The sequence below is a fragment of the Oncorhynchus mykiss genome, chromosome 9, assembly GCF_057628025.1.
Source record: "Oncorhynchus mykiss isolate SJ-2025 chromosome 9, ASM5762802v1, whole genome shotgun sequence".
Classification (NCBI taxonomy): domain Eukaryota; kingdom Metazoa; phylum Chordata; class Actinopteri; order Salmoniformes; family Salmonidae; genus Oncorhynchus; species Oncorhynchus mykiss.
Window position 1 is genome coordinate 33,597,150 of NC_143030.1, and position 27,819 is coordinate 33,624,968.

The 27,819-nt window shown below is 42.7% G+C and overlaps 1 protein-coding gene across 4 annotated transcripts in view; it reads left to right on the top strand.

The window, feature by feature from the left end:
• The window catches only part of LOC110531892 (protocadherin-7), a 227,385-nt gene that overhangs the window by 80,427 nt on the left and 119,139 nt on the right, over positions 1-27,819 (top strand). For 3 of the 4 annotated variants that reach the window (XM_021615374.3, XM_021615371.3, XM_021615373.3), the window contains exon 3: positions 15,576-15,798. In XM_021615374.3, the coding sequence (XP_021471049.2) occupies positions 15,576-15,798 (223 nt within the window). The remainder of the gene's footprint in view (positions 1-15,575; positions 15,799-27,819) is intronic. The other variant, XM_021615372.3, reaches the window with a different exon arrangement.

Here is a 27,819-nt window from a genome sequence, read left to right on the forward strand (position 1 = left end):
GTGAAGCATGGGGTTGGAAACATCATGCTTTGGAGCTGTTTTTCTGCAAAGGGACCAGGACGACTGATCCGTGTAAAGGAAAGAATAAATGGGGCCATGTATCGTGAGATTTTGAGTGAAAACCTCCTTCCATCAGAAAGGGCATAAATAATAGATCAACTTTTGTTGTTGACCAAATACTTATTTTCCACCATAATTTGCAAATAAATAAATTAAAAATCCTACAATGTGATTTTCTGGATTTTTCTTTTCTCATTTTGTCTGTCATAGTTGAAGTGTACCTATGATGAAATTTACAGGCCTCTTAAGTGGGAGAACTTGCACAATTGGTGGCTGACTAAATACTTTTTTGCCCCACTGTATATGTTTTTGATATTTGTTATTTGTTATAGGGCCAAAAGATAACTCTTCGTGTTGTTGTTTGTTTAGTGTTTTCCAATTTTCCCTGAAGTGGTTAGAGTCTGTGGATTCTTCAATTATAATGAGCTGATTTTTGATGTGCTGTTCATTCTTTTTCCGTAGTGTATTTCTGTATTGTTTTAGTGAATCACCATAGTGAAGATGTAGGCTCCGGTTTTCTGGCTCCTATGTTTTTGGTTGGATAGGTTTCTCAATTTCTTTCGTAGGTTGTTGCATTCTTCATCAAACCATTTGTCATTGTTGTTAATTCATTTTATTTTGTTTTCTGTTTGACATTTTTTAGATTTGATAGGGAAGCTGAGAGGTCAAATATACTGTTTAAATATTCTACTGGCAAGTTTACACCTTCACTATTATAGTGAAACGTTTTGTCCTATAATTTGTTTAAAAGGGATTGAATTTGTTGTTGCCTAATTGTTTTCTGGTGGTTTCCACATTACTTCCATCTATTGCATTTTTTTATATTATTCAGTTCCTTTGGATTTGATGCCTCATGATTGGGTATTGCTCTGTCCAAGTAGACCGTGAATTTGCTGTGATCTAAAAGGGGTGTCAGTGGGCTGACTGTGAACGATAAAGTAGTCTACAGTACTAATGCCAAGAGATGAGCTATAGGTGTATGTACAGTAGGAGTCCCCTCAAAGCCTACCACTGACAATGTACATACCCAGCTTGCGACAGAGCATGTTTGGTTATGTTGTCGTCATTGTGCCTAAGGGGGCATATGGGGGAGGGAATGCTGTCACCTTTAAGTAGGTGTTTGTCCCCTTGTGTACTGAGGGTGTCAGGTTCTTGTCCAGTTCTGGCATTTAGGTCGCCACAGAATAGCACATTTCCCTGGGCCTGGAAATTATTGATTTCCCCCTCCAGGATGGAGAAACTGTCTTCATTATAATATGGGGAGTGTAGTTGGGGGATATATGTAGCACACAGGAGGACATTTTTCTCTGTTGAGATTATTTCCTTTTCGAATTTCTAGCCAAATGTAAAATGTTCCTGTTTTGAATAATTGAATAGAGTAAGTTAGGTCTACTCTATACCAAATTAGCATACCCCCTGAGTCCCTTCCCTGTTTCACACCTGGTAGTTTGGTGGATGGGACTACCAGCTCTCTATAACCTAGAGAGCAACCAGTGGGTCCATCTCCTCTATACCATGTTTCTTGTCTGTTTCTTGACAATGTCTGTATTTCCTATTTATTTGGTGAAGTCCAGGTTCCTGCTCTTTAGGCCAAAGGCAGATGACCTCAAGCCTTGGATATTCCAGGATGAGATAGTGAAGGCTTTTTGTTCCAAAAAGTGTCCAATGTTGTTAGTTGTGTGGTTTGGCTTCAGACCAGTAAGTGTGAGCAGAGCCTGATGAGCATTTGGTACATGCTATTGGCTTGGGCAAGTGTAAGAGTGGGGGTTGGGCCTATTTGCCTGCTCACGTCCTGGGCGTATGTGTGACTTTCATGTTGAGGCCCTCTTTGCGGGAGTGGGGGGAATGGGGTTGGCAGGATGGGCATAGGCCTGATCTGGGGGTACCTAAATTAAGTGTGGGCATGGTTGGCTTTGGGGGGTGTTGATTGGTTAGGTTGGGGGGGGTGTGGATGTGGCTGGTGGTGCTGTGGTCTGGATGTAGGTCCTCTTGGCGTGGGTCCTCTATGTGTGGGGAGGGGGGTGGTCTCGCTGTTCTGGGTAGGGTGTCTGTTGATCTGTGTGAGGTGTTGGGGCTGCGGTTGTTGGCAATGTCCTTTAGGTTCCGGGCGAAAGTGGCACTGCTTCCTTGCATAGGTGGACCTGGTTGTAAAGACTGTTTAACTCCAGGGTGGAGTGACGGGCCAGGTAGACATTTGGTTTTGAGGCACAGTCACGGGAAATACTTGCATTTACAGTGCCTTGCGAAAGTATTCGGTCCCCTTGAACTTTGCGACCTTTTGCCACATTTCAGGCTTCAAACATAAAGACATAAAACTGTATTTTTTTGTGAAGAATCAACAAGTGGGACACAATCATGAAGTGGACCGACATTCATTGGATATTTCAAACTTTTTTAACAAATCAAAAACTGAAAAATTGGGCGTGCAAAATTATTCAGCCCCCTTAAGTTAATACTTTGTAGCGCCACCTTTTGCTGCGATTACAGCTGTAAGTCGCTTGGGGTATGTCTCTATCAGTTTAGCACATCGAGAGACTGCAATTTTTTCCCATTCCTCCTTGCAAAACAGCTCAAGCTCAGTGAGGTTGGATGGAGAGCATTTGTGAACAGCAGTTTTCAGTTCTTTCCACAGATTCTCGATTGGATTCAGGTCTGGACTTTGACTTGGCCATTCTAACACCTGGATATGTTTATTTTTGAACCATTCCATTGTAGATTTTGCTTTATGTTTTGGATCATTGTCTTGTTGGAAGACAAATCTCCGTCCCAGTCTCAGGTCTTTTGCAGACTCCATCAGGTTTTCTTCCAGAATGGTCCTGTATTTGGCTCCATCCATCTTCCCATCAATTTTAACCATCTTCCCTGTCCCTGCTGAAGAAAAGCAGGCCCAAACCATGATGCTGCCACCACCATGTTTGACAGTGGGGATGGTGTGTTCAGGGTAATGAGCTGTGTTGCTTTTACGCCAAACATAACGTTTTGCATTGTTGCCAAAAAGTTCAATTTTGGTTTCATCTGACCAGAGCACCTTCTTCCACATGTTTGGTGTGTCTCCCAGGTGGCTTGTGGCAAACTTTAAACAACACTTTTTATGGATATCTTTAAGAAATGGCTTTCTTCTTGCCACTCTTCCATAAAGGCCAGATTTGTGCAATATACGACTGATTGTTGTCCTATGGACAGAGTCTCCCACCTCAGCTGTAGATCTCTGCAGTTCATCCAGAGTGATCATGGGCCTCTTGGCTGCATCTCTGATCAGTCTTCTCCTTGTATGAGCTGAAAGTTTAGAGGGACGGCCAGGTCTTGGTAGATTTGCAGTGGTCTGATACTCCTTCCATTTCAATATTATCGCTTGCACAGTGCTCCTTGGGATGTTTAAAGCTTGGGAAATCTTTTTGTATCCAAATCCGGCTTTAAACTTCTGGACCTGCCTGGTGTGTTCCTTGTTCTTCATGATGCTCTCTGCGCTTTTAACGGACCTCTGAGACTATCACAGTGGAGGTGCATTTATACGGAGACTTGATTACACACAGGTGGATTGTATTTATCCTCATTAGTCATTTAGGTCAACATTGGATCATTCAGAGATCCTCACTGAACTTCTGGAGAGAGTTTGCTGCACTGAAAGTAAAGGGGCTGAATAATTTTGCACGCCCAATTTTTCAGTTTTTGATTTGTTAAAAAAGTTTGAAATATCCAAAAAATGTCGTTCCACTTCATGATTGTGTCCCACTTGTTGTTGATTCTTCACAAAAAAATACAGTTTTATATCTTTATGTTTGAAGCCTGAAATGTGGCAAAAGGTCACAAAGTTCAAGGGAGCCGAATACTTTCGCAAGGCACTGTACCTGCTGTATGGAAGCAGGGTGGAAGTCTTTTCGTGATAGCAGAGTGGAGATAACCACAGGGTGGAGATAACCTCTGAAGTGTGTTCACCTGCTGTTCAAGCTCCACCTGCCTTACCTCTATCTGGGTGAATGTATCCTTCAATACAATGAGTGTGTAGTGCTCGGTGCTGGGAGGTAGACTTTCCGCTTGGGGTTGCTTGTCTGTGGGGTTGTATAATGAAGAGGTCTAGGCTGACACGCTCAGGGTGGGGGTATCTTTCTCAAGAGAGAGCTTATCCTGCTGAGCTAGCTCTTTGATTGTGTGAAAGTCCAGCTGAAACTGTTTGGGGTTGCCCTGTACTGGGGTTGCCCTGTACTGTTCCAGAATTGTACAGGTTGACATTGGCTGACTCAGAGTCCTCTTTGTCTAGTATCCTGAGTTTCCACCCTTAACAGAGGGTTTGTGTGTTAATATAGCACTGCTCCATGCCAGGGGATTGTCTGTGTGGAAGATGAAGTTGCTTATGTTCCCATTTGTATAATAGTGAGCAAAAAGTGTCTCTTGATTTTCCACAAGTAGCTTATTCTTTTACTCTTTTCGTGACTTCTCATTTTTTACATCCTTAGGGTACTGTATTGTAAAGACCTCTGAACAGCGGGAGGGGGCTTCAAGGCCTCCTGGTTTGGGTGGGGTAGACTGTGAAACTCTCCTACCATTGTTGGTGCTGAAGGGCTTTGACACCACTCACTTCATACCTCAGTGCTAACTGAATTTGCCCTCAGATCTGATAAGTTTGTTAGCAATTGTATAATACAATTGTAATGTATTTTTCTTCTTGGCTTTAATAGTAGCTTCAGACTAAACATTACTCACTCAGTTCAAGGTTAGATGGTGTTTTCAGGTTTCTGTTGTTTGTTTACCAGAGCATTTGCTGTATTGCTTGGAAATAAGAATATTTGGTAGTAGGAATCCTTCCAGGTAATTTTGTCCAAAATCAGGCTGTAGGTTTGGAGTTTTGATTTGGAGTGAAGGTTACGTTGTGGACGGTAGTATCTTGTCTATATCTTTGCCAAGAAATCCACGTTTTTCTAACTCTAAATCTCTCTCTCTCTCGCTCTCTTTCTTTTTTTCTCTCTCTCTCTCTATCAATCCCTCTCTCTCTGCCTTCTCTTAACGAGATTAGAATACACACAGCTGTTCTGGGATCAGTGAAACGGGAACACAGAGGACTCTGTGTACTGGTCTCAGAGAAGTTTAACATAGACAGCAAAGTCAGAAGGGGGCAATATTTTGTCTACCTGTCTTGTGACTCAGAATCCCATTGTCCATGTGTTTGGTTGTTTGGCGTTTACAATTGAGCAGCCATATTTACTGCTATGAATGGTCATCTTGACTCTTAATGTTGCCTTCGCCATGCTTTCTGCTGACGCCCAGTCCCGTATCACAACGCGCTAATGTTACCATGAGGATGAGGCCTGTCACACACTAATAGTAGTGTGTCAATTGTCAGCTGCAGTGTTTGCAACCGTGATGGTGTTCCTACTGTACACACACACACACACACACACACACACACACACACACACACACACACACACACACACAGGTTATACTACCGTTGTGGGGACCAAACAATTGATTCCCATTCAAAGTCATATTTTCCCCAACACCTAACCTTGAACCTAACCCTAACCCATAACCCTAACCTTAATCCCAAACTCTGGAAAATGTCCCCACTTGTTGGAATGTTCCTTGTTTTACTATCTTTCTGAGATCTTCTTGTCCCCACAAGGACAGTAAAACCAAACACACACACACGCACACACAACACCTAAGCAGGACACTGAGACGGACGTGTCGAACATGTGACATGACAGAGGCACGCATGCATGCACCATAGTACACAAATGTGGATAGACAGGCATAAAAAAACACATGTGGACATACTCATATATATGAGGTTGCACACATACAGTTCAAGTAACAGGTCACTCAACAGTATACAAACAATAACTAACGTCTCTTTTTGTAATATGAGCGTTGGGATTGGTCGCCAGACTTGTCCGTGCCAGTACTTGTCTTAGCTTAGGCAACTTTTCAGATTGAATACAATACAGAGACAAGAGCACCATATCCATTCATATTCGATAACTGTAATAGATAATCATTGATTGACAAGGCATGGATAGATTGTGAGTTTGAAAGAAAATACCCTGGTCCCCTATTGTGGGAGGTCTATTGGTGTGACCAATAGACCTCCTTCATGCATTTTGAAAAACATACATAACCCTCTAAATCCTAATGTGTCCTTGTACCTCCCTATATCACCCATCCCTATCAATCATCTCACTCAATGTTTCATTTTCAATGTATGACTAATACGCACAGAGCAATATATAAGAATCCCCATAAATACTGTATGTATTTGTTAGCGATACTAGCTATCTTAATCCATTGCCACTCAAAAGTGAAACAACCCTTCTCCCTCTGAAGACAGTTCTAATTTCCCATTCAGCTCAGGTCAGAGGTTGGATCATCTTTTGAAGGCGGAAAGGCATCCCCTCAGAATAGTATCTCTGTTACAGCAGTGGCCTAATCCCCCAATTGAAGAGCAATTATAAGTTTAGCCACAGACTTTGGGAAAGTAACCATGTGTGATCTTTCCTTTTTTTTCTCTCTTTAATTCTGTGACCCCCTGGTACGTGTCTGTCTGTCTGTCTGTCTGTCTGTCTGTCTGTCTGTCTGTCTGTCTGTCTGTCTGTCTGTCTGTCTGTCTGTCTGTCTGTCTGTCTGTCTGTCTATCTAGTGGCTAACTGTGGCTCTCCTCCAAAGACAGGAGGCCTTAAACACACTGCAACCAAACAACAAGAGAACAGAGGGAATAAAAAAAGGAATAAATAGAGTGTGGAGATGGGAACAGCTCTCTTTCTCTCTCCGTCTTTTGCTTTAACTTTGGCTGTCTGTGCCTCCCTCTCGCTTCCTCCTTCTCTCCCTCCCTAACGTGTCTCCCAAGGCACAAGGCTGATTGACTGAGGATTTTTCCAGCAAAGCAAACACCCATGGTGGAACACTGTTGGTTGGCGACAACTTTGTGACAAAGACCCCCTGTCCCCCCTCTCCCCTCTCCTACCAGATTACCCAGACCTTCATGTTGGGGCCACTGTCTGTTTGAATTCTATAAGCCTCCATTGCTAACCCGGGGATGTTATATTTAATTATACATTTACCCAGCTAAACAAGGTGATAAATGGTCCATAAAGACCCCCAAGGGAGCCACACTAGTAGAAATAATAACATAGTTCAAGGGCATGCAATCGATCACATGCTATTAGATCATGAAACAACCATATGATAAAAACAGAATGGGTTAGTCGAACTAGCATCAATTCAGTTGTCTTTTGATTTAGAGACAGACTGTCCTTTGAAAGTCATAACCTCTGCGAGTATCGCAAAGTTCATTCTAAAGTTTTGTTTTATAAACGTTGGTACAACCTGTGGCCTTTCACAGAGCAAATCGGAGCCACCTGGCAAGTCTGGGTGTGAAAGGCCACAATGCGTGATCACAGAGATACTGGACACTCTGGACAGGTGAGAGAATCTATGACTGAAAAGACTTATGCATCAATGCTTCTGAAAGCCTGTCTGTCTCTGAACACTTTTTCGATCCACTGAAGTTAAAACAGAAAACACTTTTATGTATTTCTTTTGACTCGGATGCCAAAGTCTGGAACAAGACACCGGTCTGTTTTTTAAAAAACATATATATATAGGTGCCTCTTTTATCTTGTCATGCGTTTTCTCTTTCTCTTTTTTTTTGCGCGTTTGAAAATGTTTTCGTGGCTTTTTCTTTTGGTGTTTGCTTGGAACGAAGCAGACCTGGGGTGGACGGAATGTGTGTGGAAGAGGAGGGTTGGAAGAAGAGAAGAAAAAGGAGGGGATGTAGAAGAGTGGAGGTAAATAGGAGAAACAAAGTGTGACGGGGTCAACACTATCATTCACTGGCAACAAGATACTTGAGACTCCCTCGGCGGCTAGGATAACGAGACAGCACCTCACACCCTCCTAACCACACCCCAACCTGCCCTAACCTCAGAGTTCCTTTACTCCCTTGCTTCCACCCCAAACACCCAAAGCTGGCCTCTACCCTTCTACCCTACTCTCCTCAGGGCTCCTTCAAAGCAGGTGAAGAGTAGACCGTGTTGAGGTATCTGTATCCATCCCTCCAGGCTCGCTGAGGCTTGAGATGAGTTAAACTCAGATTAGCCAGGAGGCTAGAAATTAAGTTATGTCACAGAATAGCACCCAAACAGAACCTGACCCCTGCTCATCAAGTCACAAGTTATCTACACTCAGGCAGGCACACGTAGTGCATCGGATTCATGTAACAAAAGTAGAAAATGTGATGATTGTGACTTTGTATTACTTTACTTTATCTAGATAATATTTTTAACTCAAACAAGCTCATTCACCAACATTGCTACTACAGTACATGTTGACGCACTTCCTGTGTAAGTCTCAGGTGGCTGGGTATGGGGGGGTCACTTGCAGGTTACCCATGACAAATTAAACATGGCGACTTAATTACCGACTGTCACTTCTGGTAATCATGACCACACTAATGTGTCACTCACTCCTCTTCCCTATACTGTATTCCTCTTTTTCTCTCACTCACCCTCCATGTTTCTCTTTTTTCTCTCCAAACATATCCCTGCATCACTTTTTCTCAATACTTCTTCCTCCATATCCTTCTCTCTCTTCCTTCAACCACCCCCTCTGTAATGCGTCTGTGTGTATCTGGTGAGATGAGTCAGGCTTAGGACAGCAGATATGAGTAATGAAAGCAATTGTACTCAATAATAAAACAATACGCGTCGTAAAAATACAAGGCCACAAATACGGACCGCAATACAAATAAACAATTACTCACAAACAAACATGGGGGAACAGAATGTTAAATAATGAACAAGTAATTGGGGAATTGAAACCAGGTGTGTAAGACAAAGACAAGACACATGGAAAATGAAAAGTGGATCGGCGATGGCTAGATGGCCAGTGACGTCGACCGCCGAATGCCGCCCGAAGAAGGAGAGGGACCGACTTTGGCGAAAGTCGTGACACCCTCTCTCTTTCTCGCCCTCCATCCATCTCTTTCTTTCTCTCATCCATCTCCCTCTCTTCCTTTCCTCGCCGATTGGCTGCAATAACACTATGGGGCCCCATAGTTTATGTTTACTACCCTCAGAGTCAGGCCCAGGCTCTATTACCAGCCACGGTTCACGGCTAGCGGGTCACCGCCATTCGCCATGGGAGTATTACGATGACGTTACATACAGCATGTTTTCAACCCTTCCTCTATCCATCTTACTGTTCACCCACTCCCCCCTTTGTTGGTCCACGAGCCCCAGAGAAGCCTAATTGTGAATTCAGTCATGTGGAGCTAGATGTTGGTTCCTAACAAAGTCTTATTAAGGGATGACCGTGTGTATATAAGACATATAATTGTAATGTAGTGTTGACATGGGTGGAGGGAGATCGAAACATTGTGTATTTCATACGTGTGATCACGTGCCTTATCGACTTGAACAAGCATGGCGTGTGGGAGTCAGAAAGATTGGGAGGTTTATCATAGCAGTATAACAACAGATGTTCAAGGTAACGCACAGATAAAGAGACAGACAGACACACACACACACACACATACGCCTTAAGTAACATTCCTAAATAACAATTAGTTCCTATTGATTGGTGTAGGTGGTACCGCTAAGAATACAGAACAGAAACATATTCACGTCTAGACAATCTGCTATTCATTCATTCCGAGTTCGACTGAGATAAAAACATCGATCAAATCAGGAACTAATCAACCATTCCCGACAACCATTCAGCTCTTTCAGTTAGGGACTTCAAGTCTGTGAAGGTCACACGTTATTGACGGGAACTGCACAACAAAACATCTTTCTTATTGGCTCCAGTAAAGCATGTAACCAGTTGGCTGATATGTGTTTTGACTTTAGTCTTAGGAACTAGTCTGACCACAGTATCTCCCTGTGGCTCAATCGTTTTGTTTAGTGTGTTCATTCGGCTTGAATGACTGAGGCATTCAATCACCCGTGGCTGTCATGCCCGGCTTTCAATCACTCGTACAGGCAGAGAGTCAGTCAGAGACCCCATAGAGATAGCCAGGGCCTGCGTCTGGAAGAGATAAAAAAAAAAGCTAACGCTAACTAGAAATGAAAGCCATGCATTCGAAGCTCAACCCCCCTCAAGCAAGCCTTACACAGCATGGGGTGCAGTATGCATGTGTCCATTCATCCATCCATATCAGTGTGTGTGTGTGAGCATGAGTGTGTGTGTGTGTGTGTGTGTGTGTGTGTGTGTGTGTGTGTGTGTGTGTGTGTGTGTGTGTGTGTGTGTGTGTGTGTGTTTGTGGGAATACGATGTGTGGCCCAGTCATCACTAAGCTAGGGGGGACGTGAACGTGGGGGAGCTGGCGTGGTGAAAGAGGGGTCAGGGTAGAGTGAGAAGGAATGGGGTGTCACTCCACCGCTTTAGGTCAGGGTTAATGACTGCCAGCGTTCATTCAAATTGGCCAACCGGCAGCGAGAGGTCTTGACCTCATGCCACATGACCCGAGGAGGGAAGCCGTTTCCTCCATCTCACCCACTGTCTGTTTCTCTAACGCCACGGCGGTGTGATATATCTCTCGCCATCACACAAACAGCACCCTGAAGTCAGAACGGAGGGAAGAAAGAAGGGATGGAGGGAAGGAGGGCGGAGAGCCCCAGGGGAATTCTGCTTTATTTTCCCCTGGCTCTCTGCACTTATGACACTGCTAGACAGATCCCTTTTACGCCCTGGACCCTGGGAGGGAGCGAGGAAGCGAGGAAGATTGGTTCTGGCACTCAGAAACCAAACATGATTTCACATGGCGTGCCGGGACAAGTCGTTTTTCTTTTTCTTCATCTCAAGCGCTGCTGCCGCACAGTAGGAAGAAAAGTGGTTTGGAAATTCTATTTATTCGTTTAGAGGAGATAGAATGAATGGAAACGTTGGGTTCTTTTAAAATCTCATCAAACCCTCTGGCTGTTGCAGTGTGTGTGTGTGTTTATGTGTGTGTTTGCTTGTTTGTGTGTGTGTGTGTGTGTGTGTGTGTGTGTGTGTGTGTGTGTGTGTGTGTGTGTGTGTGTGTGTGTGTGTGTGTGTGTGTGTGCGTGCGTGCGTGCGTGCGTGCGTGCGTGCGTGCGTGCACTCTATTTTGTTCCGAAAATGTTTTTACATTTTATTATCGGGAAAGTTCAAATGAAACAATGGTGTCACCAGGACTCAATTTTCCTCTGCTTTCTTTGCCCAAATGTTTCTCTCCCCCCCATCTCACGATCACCTCTTATTTAGCAACAATCACTTAATTTAATTCCTCAGAAAAATACATTTCCATAGAGTATAGCACTCCGGTCATCTAATCCATCTATAAAGTTCCCTTCATTCGTTTGCTGTTTAAACCACCACCACATTCAAGCATTAGGACTTTAGATTACTGTCATGCACGACCCAACATTGTTCCTTTGGGAACGAAGCGAGTAGAGCTGGACTAGGTTTTGATATCTAAACATCATTTAGAGCATTATTGCTGTGAAAAATAGGACCCCATTCTGGGCCTTATGTAACCAATGTTTGACTATTCAAGTGAAATTCCTATGAATATTAATTTCAATTCATTGGTTGAGTGTTGATTGTAATTACATGGAAACATGATTTACTGCCAAGATTGCTGCTGCATTAGCCAGGGAGAGAAAAAACTGGGTAAATAAAAAAAAGGAACATTTTAACATGCAGAGAGAGGGAGGAGAATATCCCGTAATGGCTTACGGGATTTTTTCAGTATATATAAAAAAATGTCTCAAGTCTTTCCTTGGCTGAGATTCAGAGGCGCTTGAAACAATAATTGTCTCTCGATTACATCATAACAAAGGGGATGTCATTCATGTGGCGACCACCACTTGTACATAACGAGGAGTTACTGCATTTTGAAAGAGTTGCCGGAATGATATTTGTCCGCAACGGTGACAAATTCCAGGGTTAGGAACCATGGTGTACCTCAATGTTGCAATTGATAATAATGATCTGTGAAAACGGATGTCAGTCTGTCAAGGGAAAATGGAAAGAGAAGGGATGGATAAATTGAGGCCTGCCCTGGTCTAATATTTGTATGATTGCCGTAAGAAACGATGGAGGACAGGGGGAGAGGAGGGAGGAGAGGAGGGGAGGGGAAGACGACCAACAGGTGATACGGGAGATGCCCAGCTAGAGTGGAGATGTGACTGTGTATCCTCTTAATGAATCACATTAGCCATTTGTTATGCCATTCGTTTTGATAATGACCAAACTAGCTGATAATTTGTTGCCTCCCTCTGTTGTTCTCTCTCTCATGACACACACATACACACTCGCGCACACACACATACACACGCGCACACAACCGAGAAAGCGAGGTACACCTACTGTGCTGGACAGTGATTTCTAGTACACCCTGTCCTGCTGCCTCATCAGTTGTTCCTGCAGAGCTTTTCTTTGTTGATCCTGCCGTGTGGAGAGAAAGGCCTCAGCGTTAATGACCTGTTCACTCACTGCTTAGTTCACAGACAGCACTCGATAATGTGTCTGCTGCAACTACCACTGTCTTACTCAGCCTTGTTCTATGTGTCAAATACACATTTGTGTGTATGTCCTTCCTTACATGCATTTGCTCTAGTGTTAGCTCACACCTCCTACAGGGAGGCTGTTTACTCACCTTGTCCTCTTTCAGTATGGGAAGTAAACAAAGTGAAAGAGGCTACAGCGTCCTTCACTCCTCCTTAGCTGTATTTATCACAGAATCAGCTAGCTAGCTGCCATACTCACTCCCTGTGGGTTTTCAGATGCTCTGAGTGAAAGCGTCCCTATATACTCCATACACAGGTCTTTTATAAGGGCGTTTGGGCGATGTCTTTCTTTATAAAAGGATGTTATTGAATAGGCATACTATGCATTCCTCTGTGTTAGCCACACCGACATGTTGCTTGTGTGTGGACAGGCTTTAGGCTTATGACTTCGAGAGTGTCATAGCATTTGTCTACCAGACCCTTTTGTAAGCACATTACTGGAGTTTGCAGCAGTTTGCTTTGTACCAAACTGCTCTAGTCAGAGAAATTGACACCGCTGCTTGGACTTGCAGTGCACCAACGTCTATCAACTCCCTAAGTAATGGCCCTTAAGATTACCCCCCTACCCTCTCTCCCCTGTTGTATAGTATACAGTGCCTTCGGAAGGTATTCACACCTCGACTTTTTCCACATTTTGATGTGTACAGCCTGATTTTAAAGTTGATTAAATTGAGATTTTGCGTCACTGGCCCACATACATACCCCATAATGTCAAAGCGGAAATTTTTTATAAATGAATAAAAAATGTAAAGCTGAAATCTCTTGAGTCAATAAGTATTCAACCCCTTTGTTATGGCAAGCCTAAATAAGTTCAGGAGTGTTAGCAGTTGATGTTATTCTTTAATAACACAGACCCCAAAGCAAATCAGGGGGAGGAAAATAGGTTTATTCGAAGACGATAAATCATAGATGTTATGCTGAGAGGTAGATGGTCGATGGTCGTTCCTTATCTGTCCTCAGTGATTCTCTCTCAGTTCTCTCTCCACAGAACAAAGGGACAGCGTGTAGTTTTATAACCCCGCCCAATCCTGTGGTTGACCAATTAGAATTCCTTGCAAGAAAACTGGGCCAATGGCCAAATAACAAGTATCCTATTTCATACTCAATATATAGACAAATTCCTCCCATGTCTCTGCATTAATCCCCTATTACAGAAAAAAAAACACTGTTTCCATTGATCGTTAGTACTCTATTGACTTTTAGTTCTCTGTCTCTGCGTTGTGTATGTATCTTCTAAATATTCTTATAGGAGTAAACGTTTGCTTAACAAGTCACATACGTTGTGTCGACTAATAGTATTAAACATGACATCCCTGTACCCCACACGTACAATGATATGTAAGGTTCCTCAAATCGAGCAGTGAATTTCAAACACAGATTCTACCGAAAAGGCCAGGGAGATTTTCCAATGCCTCACAAAGAAGCACCTATTAGTAGATGGGTAAAAAAAAAATCAGACATAGAATATCCCTTTGGGCATGGAGCAACTTTGGCTGTTGGATCAATACAACAATTCACTACAAAGACACAGGCATCCTTCCTTACTCAGTTGCCGGAGAGGAAGGAAACTGCTCAGGGATTTCACCATGAGACCAATGGTTACTTAAAAACAGTAACAGAGTTTAATGGCTATGATAGCAGAAAACTGAGGATGTAGTTACTTAAGTGATAACGCCAGAGAAGCCTGTGTTTGGAGGATATATTAGCACGGGTGCTGTTATGACCGAGAAGAAGTTGAGGGCCGGCAAACCGTGCCAATATAACCTCCAAACATCGGCTTTGAGTGCAATATCACTTTTATAGCAGGTTACCAACTTATTCAAATAATGACTGACACATTTTCAATAACAATGTTATTTTGATGAATTTATTCATACCATTTCATCCTTCCACAAGATATAGTCATAATACAAATCTAGGGTTGCTACCCAAGCCAGCTGGTCGTTCATTCAATATCAGTTCGGTTGCCAGAGACTTTTTGTTCTGTATCTATGGACGCGACCCAGTCTTTTGTTCTAAATGTTCCATTGCCATACTGGCTGGTAACATTCTTATCCCATTCTTAACATTCGTATTGTTTCCATTGAACTTGGCATACAAATAAAGGCATTTTAATTAAGTATATGAAGCGTGGTGCTCCTTTCTTTTTGATGACCAATTTACCCCTTTTACCAAAGCACACCTTCTGTCAGCACTTCCCTTCCTTCTTTTTTTTCACTCTCCATATTTTCAAGCATAGTGGTGACTGCATCATGTTATGGGTATGCTTGAAATTGTTAAGGACTGGGGAGTGTTCAGGATTAAAAAGAAACGGAATAGAGAATAGAGGATAACCTGGTTCAGTCTGCTTTCCACCAGACACGGGGAGAAAAATGAACCTTTCAGCAGGACAATAACCTAAGACACAAGGCCAAATATGCACTGGAGTTACTTATCAAGACGACATTTAATGTTCCTGAGTGGCCTAGTTACAGTTAAATCGGCTTAAGAATCTATGGCAGTACTTGAAAATGGCTGTCAAGCAATGAGCAACAACCAACTTAGAAAATATTGTACCATCCAGGTGTGCAAAGCTTTTAGCGACTTACCCAGAAAGACTCACAGCTGTAATCCCTGCCAAAGGTCACTCAGGGGTGTGAATTCTTATATAAATTGTATAGATGTTTCTGTATTTCACTTTAAATTTGCAAAAACGGCAAAAAATACGTTTTTACATTATGGGGTAGTACATTTTATCCAATTTAATTCAGGCTGTAACACACAAAAATATGGATTAAGTCAAGGGGTTTGAATATTTTCTGAAGGCACTGTACCTATTTTCTGAAGGCACATATCCCCTAGGATTGCCTTACTTATACTCAAACTGTAACCCCTAAACTCTTTAAACTTAACCCCTGTCCCCTGTCCCACAAATCCCCCTTCCACCGGACGTTCCTCCCTCTTTTAGTCCAGCTAGTGACCCCCACGCCGTCTCGTTCTCTCTTGTAGCCGTTCCGCCGAGTGACCTTCTCGGTGGTGAGCCAGCCCCAAGACCCCCACCAGCAGGGATCGCTGCAGAGCTGCTACGACAGCGGGCTGGAGGAGTCGGAGACACCCAGCAGCAAGGGCTCTTCGGGGGGCCCAAGGCTGGGTGCGCTGCCCCTGCCCGAGGACAGCTACGAGAGGACCACGCCGGATGGCAGTGTCGGTGAGGCAGAGCATATGGAAAATGGTAGGGGCAAACACTAAAGAGCAGATGTAAAGTGCAAAACACATTGACACGCATATTCCACATAGAGTATATAGGTGAACACCAAGGTAGAGACATGCAGATGTTTTATTTTGTAGGTGTAGCTTGTGTGTAGAGCAAGCAGGTGGCTGTGTGCTTTATGGGTGTGTGGTTGATTTTGAAGCAGGAAGGTGAGGTGTGGATTGTTAGGGGGCGTTGGATGTGTCCTCTGGATATGAATACTGCAGATCGTGCAGGCTGAATTTAATCAGAATTTAATTTGAGACCATGCATGCATTCATCAGGTGAATATAGTCTGAAGCATCTCACAGGCAAGTTATTGAATGCGTTTTGCTTTAGCTTTTGATGTGCTCGTCTCGTTTTGAAAGACCTCTGTTAATTTGATCAGAGCAGTTTTAGTAGATGTATTAGCCTTATTCATTTTCCCTATTAGATCAAGGCCTTGGAAGTTCCTCTTCCTTTGAGCTACGGTATGTAATTTGGACCGCATCACTATTCAATTGACTGTTGAATTTAATTTGGATTTAAAATATCTACCCGGCATGATTGATTTTCTACATGATCTTTATTTGGTTTTTGCTCCGATTAACTTAACTTTGTGAAGGCCAAACACTCACTTCCCATTGTATCCATCTGAGGCATTGAGTTTGATTCTAGAACAAGCTAACTTCAATACAGATATTCAAGGATACATGTTGTTTCACTGCCCGACGGTGGTTTATTTGTCCATAATCAGTGGTTTGCAGGTGGAGCTGATTCACTTGTAACACACTGAAGATTGTAACAGGATGGATGATACCCCTAAGGGGTTAAGATGGAGAAATGAAAGAAGTGATTGTATTGTACGAACTCGTGCTAGGCTAAGTTCCACCTCAGACTCTGGTGCTATGGTCATTGAGTAGACACTTTTTTCCAAAGAGACTTACAGTTTACACATGTACTCAGTGTTATGTAACCTGTGCTGGCATCAAAACCACAACTCTGGTTTTGCAAGACAAGCAGCGGTTATTTTTTATATAGCCGTTGCTGTATCAGTGGTGTTAGCTGATGTATTCTGTGGTATTGGTATAACCAGCAAGGTTTTAGGGGTTAGGGTAATGGACCCACTAATAGTCTGGTTTAGATCTATCAAGCTGTGACCGTCTTAAGACTGTAAGCCTGAGCACGGGCGGTTTTACGAGTGGCTGAGGATGAGAATATTCAAATTGCATAAGTCCGCTGTGATTTTCTTGTGCAATGTTTCAAGGCATTGTGCCCAACAGTTTATCTGCAGGCAAGTCAAACCTTGTGATTTATGACTGCAAGGGCATATATGCAGTCCAAATGATGGAGTCCATCTGGACTTCATTGTGTGCCTCACACATTGACTTGGTTTTCATAATTCATTATCTAACATTTCTAGAACGCCAATACGAAACAGTCATTTGACCTACAGGTTGCGAATCTCTCTGGCTGTGAAATTAACCCGGCAGACAGAGATACCAACAGACAGACAGATCCAGACAGGCAGACATGCAGATAAAATGTTGAACTCAAGAGTGTCTAAATGATCTTTTTAACTTTGTGATTTGCTGAGAACATTGAAGCTACTTAAATCAGATTAAAAGCACTTTGGATGTCAGATTGCTCAGGCCTACTCAGTGTGGGCTGGGGTCTGCCCTCAGGGTATTTAAGACTTCCCATTGAGAACAATGGCTGCCCATTACGGGCCAAATTAGCCTAAATTAAAGGCTTGTTTCAATTTGGTCTGCGCTTAAAGTAATTGCAATGAAATAATCAATATGAGACAAGCAGATTAGATAAAAAACGGGAATCTGCCTACCAATCTAACCACTGAGGTAAAATACAGAAAGAAAAAAAACACAGTAAAAAATATTGACATGAAAGTGGAGGCTGCGGATTTTCTATTGCGCTACCGCTCTTTCTGGGGGAAAAAAGGTCAAACACGGCAAGGTTGAAGAGTAACTTTGTATGGAATAAGAACATTTGCCATGCTGGTTCACACAATCTTAAGGAGGATCAGTTGATTTGTTCTGTGTTTATGTGGTGTGTGTGTGTGTCCTTATTGCCGTTGTCTTCTTGAGTGTGTTCGTGCCTGTTTCTCAACTACCCTTTTCACCTCTCCACACCACCAACTTTATCTATACCTCTAATATAAACCTTTTCTCAATTGCTAGAATGAATTGTTTACTAGTGCGACACATGCCATTTGACAGAAAGCTTATACTTTGTTGCAGTATCTTTGCTGCTTCCACTTAAAATCCTGCAATCTGATTAGTTGAGTTCTAACCTCCCATTCCTACTGACAGAGAAAGATTTCTGGTTTGGACGAAGTTGAATGAAGGAAAGAGACGGATCAAATCAAATCAAATTGTATTTGTCACATGTGCCGAATACAACATGTGTAGTAGACCTTACAGGGAAATGCTTACTTATAAGCCCTTAAGAAACAATGCCGTTTTAATAAAATACATAAAAAAGTAAGAGATAAGAATAACAAATAATTAAAGAGCAGCAGTAAATAACAATTGCGGGGGCACCGGTGTTGAGGTAATTGAGGTAATACATACATGTAGGTAGAGTTATTAAAGTGACTATGCATAGATAATAACAGAGAGTAGCAGCAGCGTAGAAGGGGAGGTGGATAATGCAAATAGTCTGGGTAGCCATTTTATTAGGTGTTCAGGAATCTTATGGATTGGGGTTAGAAGCTGTGTAGAAGCCTCTGGTACCACTTGCCGTGCGGTAGCAGAGAGAACAGTCTATGACTAGGGTGGCCGCCTGGTCTAGAGGTCCTGGATGGTAGGAAGCTTGGCCCCAGTGATGTACTGGGCCGTGCTCATTACCCTCTGTAGTGCCTTGCAGTCGGAGGCCGAGCAGTTGCCATACCAGGCAGTGATGTAACCCGTCAGGATGCTCTCAATGGTGCAACTGTAAAACCTTTTGAGGATCTGAGTACCCATGCCAAATCTTTTCAATCTCCTGAGGGGGAATAGGTTTTGTCTTGCCCTCTTCCCGATGGTCTTGGTGTGCTTGGACCATTTTAGTTTGTTGGTGATGTGGATGCCAAGGAACTTGAAGCTCTCAACCTGCTCCACTATAGCCCAGTCGATTATGTGGTCTCTGACCTCCTCCCTATAGGCTGTCTCATCATTGTCGGTGATCAGGCCTACCACTGTTGTGTCATCGGCAAACTTAATGATGGTGTTGGAGTCGTGCTTGGCCGTGCAGTGAACTGGGAGTACAGGAGGGGTCTGAGCACGCACCCCTAAGGGGCCCCCGTGTTGAGGATTAGTGTGGCGGATGTGTTGTTACCTACCCTTACCACCTGGGGGATGGCCCGTCAGGAAGTCCAGGATCCAGTTGAAGAGGGCTGAATCACTATATCCCTTCCAAAGGGAGGTTATGCCATTATACTACTACCCTCATGCAGCAGTTGAAGCACACACGGACACCCCAGTGCTACATTAACTTGATGCTAACCCACTGTCCATTAAAACGGGGAGTTTCTATGACAAAAAAGGGGAAACAAAAGTTAACAGATGGGCGCAGTGCCGTGTAGCCTCGGCACTTGGGCATCGTTAGGCTGTTGAAATAATTGTGTCGTTAGGGTTGCATGAGAGATGTGTCGTGACATTGGGAGATGCACGGGGTCTTTGTGTTGCCCTGCTGTGTGTGTCCTCACACCCCCGCCGTCTGACCAGAGTGTCGGGATTAAGGTCAGGGAGGAGGGAAGGAGAAAGGATACACAATGCACCATGACTACCTCATTCTGGTTACTCTATCTTTGTGGAGAAAGGGGGTTGAAATGTATCCAGATTCACAAAGAAAGGATATAGCTGTCAAGTGCTGAGAGAGTGTAGATCAGAAAGTATAGGAAAGTGAGAAAGTGAGTTTACCCTTCACATTGAATTATGCTATCCATAAAACGCCCTACTCCCCAACTTCCTCCGAGCCTGCATGGACTTAGTCATTTTGAAATGTCACACGGTTGAGTCTTCGAGGTCATCGTCACACCTCTCTCTGCTATAGTCTGTTATTCCCATGTCTGTTCCGCCCACTTCGAGGTTGAGTGGCATCCTTGGGAGCCGGACTGTTGGAGTTCTGTTTGGAGAAGTAGGAGAGCTTGTTCCAAGGCTCCATGAGCCACGTGGGAAATCCTGACACTTCAAATTGGTCGTTGTCAATCAGAGGAGGCTGGTGGGAGGAGCTATAGGTGGACAGGCTCATTGTAATGGCTGGAATGGAATAATTGTAACGGAGTCAATCGTGGTTTCCTTCTGTTTAATGTGTTTGTCTATTCCATTCCACCCATTACAATCTGCCTGTCCTCCTATAGCTCCTCCCACCAGCCTCCTCTGTTGTCAACTGATGATCCCGCAATCAATGTGGAGGCACAAGGCGCAGTCCACCACCACTGCAGTCCCCTGTCTCTTTCTCCCTCATTCTTTCTCCCTCTCCCTCTCTCTACCATTCTTTCTACTTCTCACCCCATTTCCATCTCCCCACTTAGAAACTACACTACAGAGTTCCATGTTCAGCACATTCCAACACTGTACAGCTAAGCATCCTAATAACTTGATGCTACGGCTGTGTGCTTAGTTATTCATCAGTTTACCCGTTGCTCATTGGATATTCATAAAAGCAGAGTGTCGGAAGTCAAACACTCCATTAGACAGTTATGGATGGCTAGGGTACGTCCCAGAAGTAGTGTGGGTGGGGTAGGGTTTTGGCAGGTCAGGACAGGCAGAAAATGTATATTGCTCTTATTGATCCCAAGCACCGTGAGACCTGTGAATGTTTCATTTCTCAATATAAATCGTCAGCCAGCCAGCTGACGAAAATACACGTTTCCGCATTGTCCTTTCAACTGTAATGTGCAAAGTGTTACATAAGATGGAGAACACACTAGCCACAGTTTGTAGGATATGTTTTATGACATTGATTAGACATTGACTTGTGTTTGTGTTCAAGAGGTCATAGATATCCTCCTGTCACCGGGGAGTGACTACATAAGCCATTTCCTGTGAATCTTTGTGTAATGTTAGCCTTTATAACCTAGAGAGAGAGAGACAGAGCGAGAGTATGAGAGAGAGGGGAGGGGGGTGGGTATGAGCGAAATATTGTTTGTTATTTAGAGGTAAGAAAAGCACGTGTGATTCCAGAGAGAAGGAAAAAGAGAGAGATGAACATAGAGAAGTGGTGGAAAGACTGACCAGGGTGCTGCTAGCGTTATCATGCGTAGCGTGGTGTCTCTTGTTTTGCCCGCATCAGTCAGACATCCTCTCTTCACTCCTCCTCTCTCTCCTTTTCATTCTCTTTACTTTCTTTCCTGCTTGATGTTGAGAGGGAACTCTGGGTGATACCACTGATTCATAAACGCCATCATTAAGTTCCTGGAACCCTGCTCAATGCAACGGGATATACAAGTGCTACATCGTACCATTGCACTTATAAGTCAGGTACACTCTCTAGGGCAGCATTTCCCAAACTCGGAACTCGGGACCCCAAGTGCACATTTTGTTTTTTGCCCTAACACTACTACAGCTGATTAAAATGATCAAAGCTTGATGATAAGTTGATTATTTGAATCAGCTGTGTAGTGCTAGGGCAAACAACTAAATGTTGGGGTCCCGAGGACCAAGTTTATGAAATCCTGCTTTTGGCCTTTCTCTCTCTCTCTCTATGTCTCTCTGTCTCTCTGTCTCTCTGTCTCTCTGTCTCTCTGTCTCTCTGTCTCTCTGTCTCTCTGTCTCTCTGTCTCTCTGTCTCTCTCTCTGTCTGTCTGTCTGTCTGTCTGTCTGTCTGTCTGTCTCGCTTTCTTTCTTTCTTTCTCGCTATCTACCTCTCTCCCTCTCTCCCTCCACTCTCTTTCCCATTCCTTCAGAGTATCACAGTAGATTATGATATTGTTGGTGTTGTTTCTTCTTCTCTCTCTGTTGTGCCCATCAGACTGCTGCTTAGGCTGGTTATTAGCGAGTGTGTGGCGCATTGTAGAAAAAACTCAGTTACAATCCGACGGCCAGATGGCAAAGAGAGCCCATTTAATTAAAGCCATTCATATTTCAAGAGCTCAGCAGCACTGGTGCAGTCGCCTGTCTTATTTCCCCGACTTGGGAGGAAATGAGGATGGAAAGTGTGTTTGAGTAAAGGCGGAAGACACACACACAAAACACACACCTATCTTGTGTTGAATACGGGAAGGGCTATTGGCTGATTTGGATTTATCGTGTGATTGGATTAATTGGATGTGGATGCGTCAGCACGTGTCAGTGTATGCCATTTTGTGTGATGCACACACGTGTGTGTGTGTGTGTGTGTGTGTGTGTGTGTGTGTGTGTGTGTGTGTGTGTGTGTGTGTGTGTGTGTGTTGACTCTCCTCCTCCCTTTCAGAGCAGTGTAGTGGAAAATCACACCATCAATCTGTGTTTTACACTCACATTTTATTCCCCATCGACCTCTACAAGGTCATATCTTCCATGTGTACACACACTGTAGGAGGCATCACTGTAGGAGGCATGGGAATAGTTCAAATCAATGCTGCTGTATTCATCAGAAATGTTAAACCAGCCCCAGAAACAGTGGAATGTCTGCCAACAGGTACATCTTAATCAGTTATGCCTTCTTAACCCTGAGTATGTGTGTGTGCATGTGTGCGTGTGTATGTGTATCAGGGAGCCAGTATGTGTGCATTGCTCTAATGAATGGTAGGAGTCTCTAGTAGGGATTCATATTTTCCCCAAAATCTACCAAGTTCTCACATATTTATCCCAGGAATTAGTGCAATAATTGGAATTGCCCATTTAAAGCGTTTTAAACCAAGATCTCTATGCCATAGTTTTCCCCAAATAAGAGCGATGCTGGGCCACTTTGGCTGCGCCACTATGTAAAGAATTAAGAGCAATTGAAACCAATGTTTAGAAAAGAGTAACTATCTTTGATCGCCAATAATGTTGTTGTGAATTGCGATACAGTCCATCCATAAAGTCAGAGCGTTAACATGTTCCTCAATTAATTCAGCGCATTTCAGCAGACACAGAACGCATTCAGGATGCACAGAGCACACCCCAAATATAGCCTTGTCGAATCACACATACTTTGTAACAACAATCAAATAAAATCAAATGACCAAGCTTGCAAGATAACCTCCTTCAACGAATGACAGAATATCTTCTATATTTGGCAAAATGTATTTGATTATTATACAGATAGCAGATCAGCTCATGGAAAACTGGGAGATGAAGAGTGGAAATAGTCAAAATATTTGTATCCTTTATTTAACTTTGCAAGCCAGTTAAGAACATGTTCTTGGAATGACTGCCTGAACAGTGGGTTAACCTCTTACGGCCACTGAGACGCTAGCGTCTCTCCTAGCCAATAGCCTGGGGAAATGCGTAGCGCCAAATTCAAATAGTACTCGATAAAACTCAAACTTTCATTAAATTACACATGCAGGGTACTCAATTAAAGCTACACTCATTGTGAATCCAGCCAACATGTCAGATTTTAAAAATGCTTTTCGGCGAAAGCATGAGAAGCTATTATCTGATAGCATGCACCCCCCCAAAATACCTGAAGGAGACAAAATAATTAGCGTAGACGGCGCTACACAAAACGCAGAAATAAAACATAAAACATGCATTACCTTTGACGAGCTTCTTTGTTGGCACTCCAATATGTCCCATAAACATCACAATTGGTTATTTTTTTCGATTAATTCCGTCCATGTATACCCAAAATGTCCATTTATAAAGCCCGTCTGATCCAGAAAAAAACATATTTCCAAAACGCAACGTCATTACAAAAAAATTTAAAAGTTGCCTATAAACTTTGCCAAAATACTTCAAACTACTTTTGTAATCCAACTTTAGGTATTTGTAAACGTTAATAATCGATCAAATTGATGACGGGGCGATCTGTATTCAATCCAGTCAACAAATCATGGACGATTTTCTCTCTTTCATAACTATCCACAGTGTACCCTCTGACAGGAAGTGCCTATTCTTCATTTCACCAAGGATTAACTTCAACCCAATTCCCAAGACTGGCGACATCGTGTGGAAGCTGTAGGAACTGTAAACTGGGCGCTATCTAATTTCCCTTGACATAGACAATACAGGGAACTGGCGGAGGGATATATATTTATATTTAAACAAGTTCTGTTATAGTCACAGACATGATTTAACCAGTTTTATAAACTTCAGAGTGTTTTCTATCCACACATACTAATCATATGCATATACTATATTCCTGGCATGAGTAGCAGGACGTTGAAATTTTGCACGCTTTTTATCAAAAAGTTGAAAAAATGCACCCTAACCTCTAAGAGGAACAAGACTGGCTTGTTCAGGGGCAGAGGACAGATTTTGAACTTGTCAGCTAGGGGGATGCGATCCAATAACCTTTATGTTACTGGCCCAACGCTCTAAACACTAGGCTACCTACCTCCTCCAATATCAAGGTATCTTAACGGGGACCAACTTTATATTTTTTCTAAATATCCATATCTACTCTCATACTGTTTGTTGATCACACATTCTCTACTGAAGCTCTCATATGGGCAGCAAGTACAAGAAAGTGCAGAGAAGCGGGGGGAAATGTATAGTGGTATTTTGACATGCATAGGCGTGAGACGTGCTTTGATATTGCATCCTATGGGTTACAGAATAAAGTTGGGAATGTTCATGCGAGACAAGAGTCAGTATTTTGGGTTTAAGTGGGATTGGGACTGGATAGGAAAATAGTCTATGCTTAAGGACAGGAGAATATAGAATGTTCCCTCATGACCCGGAATTGTTAACATATTTCATACCTGTGACATAGATGCCAGTGTAGTGGATTGTGCATAGGCCTATCAAATGTGTGACTGTCTGAAGAGTCACAATGACAGTTCAAAAAGGCACACAATATTTTATAGGCTATACTGTAGGGGTACTCTGTCGGGTTTCTTCATGTCACAGGTGCACCAGAAAATGAAACGTCCCTATTTCAGGACCCTGTCTTTCAAAGATAATTCATAAAAATCCAAATAACTTCACAGATCTTCATTGTAAAGGGTTTCAACACTGTTTCTAATGCCTGTTCAATGAACCATGAACTTCTTATGGCTGCAGGGGCAGTATTGAGTAGCTTGACAGGTGTCCAGAGGTGCCCAGAGTAAACTGCCTGCTCCTCAGTCCCAGTTGCTAATATATGCATATTATTATTAGTATCGGATAGAAAAAACTCTGAAGTTTCTAAAACTGTTTGAATGATGTCTGTGAATATAACAGAACTCACATGGCAGGCAACAACCTGAGAAGAAATCCAACCAGGAAGTGGGAAATCTGAGGTTGGTCGATTTTCAACCCAGTCCCTATTGAACACACAGTGGGATATGGATCAGGTTGCACTTCCTAGGGCTTCCACTAGATGTCAACCGTCTTTAGAAACTTGAATGAGGCTTCTACTGTGTTGTGGAGCCGGATGGAAGCGCTTTGAGTCAGTGGTCTGGCAGAGAGCCAGGTACAAGTCACGCACATTTCACATGATAGCGACCTGCGTTCCAACAACATCCTAAAGATTGATTCTATACTTAGTTTGACATGTTTTTTTGACCTGTAATATAACTTTTTGATGGACCTGCACGAGCATTTGGAATTGTGTACTAAACGCGCTAACAAAAGTAGCTACTTGGACATAAATAATGGACATTATTGAACAAATCAAGCATTTATTGTGGAACTAGGATTCCTGTGAGTGCATTCTGATGAAGATCGTCAAAGGTAAGGGAATATTTATATTGTGATTTTTGATTTCTGTTGACTCCAACATGACGGATAATTGTTTTTATTTTCTGAGTGCCGTCTCACATTATTATTATTATTGCATGGTTCCGTAAAGTTTTTTTGAAATCTGACACAGCGGTTGCATTAACCTTTCTAGCGGAACCCCTCGACAACATTCCTCTGAAAGAAAGCACGCGAAATTCAAAAATATATTTTAGAAACATATAACTTTCACACATTAACAAGTCCAATACAGCAAATGAAAGATAAACATCTTGTTAATCTACACATTGTGTCCGATTTGAAAAATGCTTTACATAGAAAAAGCACAACATATGATTATGTTAGGTCATAGCCAAGTCAAAAAAACACAGCCATTTTCCAGCCAAAGATAGGAGTCACAAAAAGCAGGAATATAGATAAAATGAATCACTAACCTTTGATGATCTTCATCAGATGACACTCATAGGACATCATGTTACACAATACATGTATGTTTTGTTCGATAATGTGCATATTTATAGCAAAAAATCTCAGTTTACATTGGCGCCTTACGTGTGGTAATGTTTTGATTCAAAACATCCAGTGATTTTGCAGAAATACTCATAATAAACATTGATAAAAGATACAAGTATTATTCACAGAATTAAATAAACACTTCTCCTTAATGCAACCGCTGTGTCAGATTTCAAAAAAACTTTACGGGAAAAGCATAATCTGAGAACGGCGCTCAGAGCCCAATCCAGCTAGAGAAATATCCGCCATTTTGGAGTCAACAGAAGTTAGAAATAACACCATAAATATTCACTTACCTTTGATGATCTTCATCAGAAGGCACTCCCAGGAATCCCAGTTCGACAATAAACGAATTTGTTCCATAAAGTTCCATAATGTCCATCATCCAAATAGTCACTTGTTGTTAGCATGTTCAGCCCATTAATTCATCTTCAGACAGGACTGGCAAAAAGTGCTCCTCACTGACGAGTCGCGGTTTTGTCTCACCAGGGGTGATGGTCGGATTTGCGTTTATCGTTGAAGAAATTAGCATTACACCGAGGCCTGTACCCTGGAGCGGAATCGATTTGGAGGTGGAGAGTCCGTCATGGTCTGGGGCGGTGTGTCACTGCATCATCGGACTGAGCTTTTTGTCATTGCAGGCAATCTCAACGCTGTGCTTTACAGGGAAGACATCCTCCTCCCTCATGTGGTACCCTTCCTGCAGGCTCATCCTGACATGACCCTCCAGCATGACAATGCCACCAGCCATACTGCTCGTTCTGTGCGTGATTTCCTGCAAGACAGGAATGTCAGTATTCTGCATTTCCCAACGAAGAGCCCGGTTTTAAATTCCATTGAGCACGTCTGGGACCTGTTCAATCGGAGGGTGAGGGCTAGGGCCATTCTCCCCACAAATGTCTGGGAACTTGGTGGAAGAGTGGGGTACCGTCTCACAGCAAGAACTGGCAAATCTGGTGCAGTCAATGAGAAGGAGATGCACTGCAGTACTTAATGCAGCTGGTGGCCACAACAGATACTGACTGTTACTTTTGATTTTGACCCCCCCTTTGTTCAGGGACACATTATTCCATTTCTGTTCATCACATATCTGTGGAACTTGTTCAGTTTATGTCTCAGCTGTTGAATCTTGTTATGTTCATACAAATATTTACACATGTTAAGTTTGCTGAAAATAAACGCAGTTGACAGTGAGAGGACGTTTCTTTTTTTGCTGAGTTTAGCTACCTTGACTATCTTCATTGACCCTTTTTGCACTGACTTTTTGACTCACCACATGCTGCTTTTGTTTATAATAATCTGTTTAATATAATCGTTTTTATCTATTATTTGTATCTACTATTTTTCCTAGTCACTTTATTCCTACTTGTACAGTATATACATATCTACCTCAATTACCTCGTACCACTGCACATCGATTCGCTACTGGTACCCCTTGTATATAGCCAAATTATCGTTAGTCATTGTCTATTTAGTATTACTTTTATTATAATGTGTTATTACTTTTCTATTATTTCTCTATTTTCCTTCTCTATGCATTGTTGGGAAGGGCCCTTAAATAAGCGTTTTACTGTTAGTTTACACCTGTTGTTTACAAGGAATGTGACGAATACATTTTGATTTGATTGGATAATGTGTTATTTTTGGGGGGTGGGGGGTAATCTGATGCTGCACATGTTCTGTGGGGCCTGCATTTGTGCCGACATTGGGGAAAATGGTC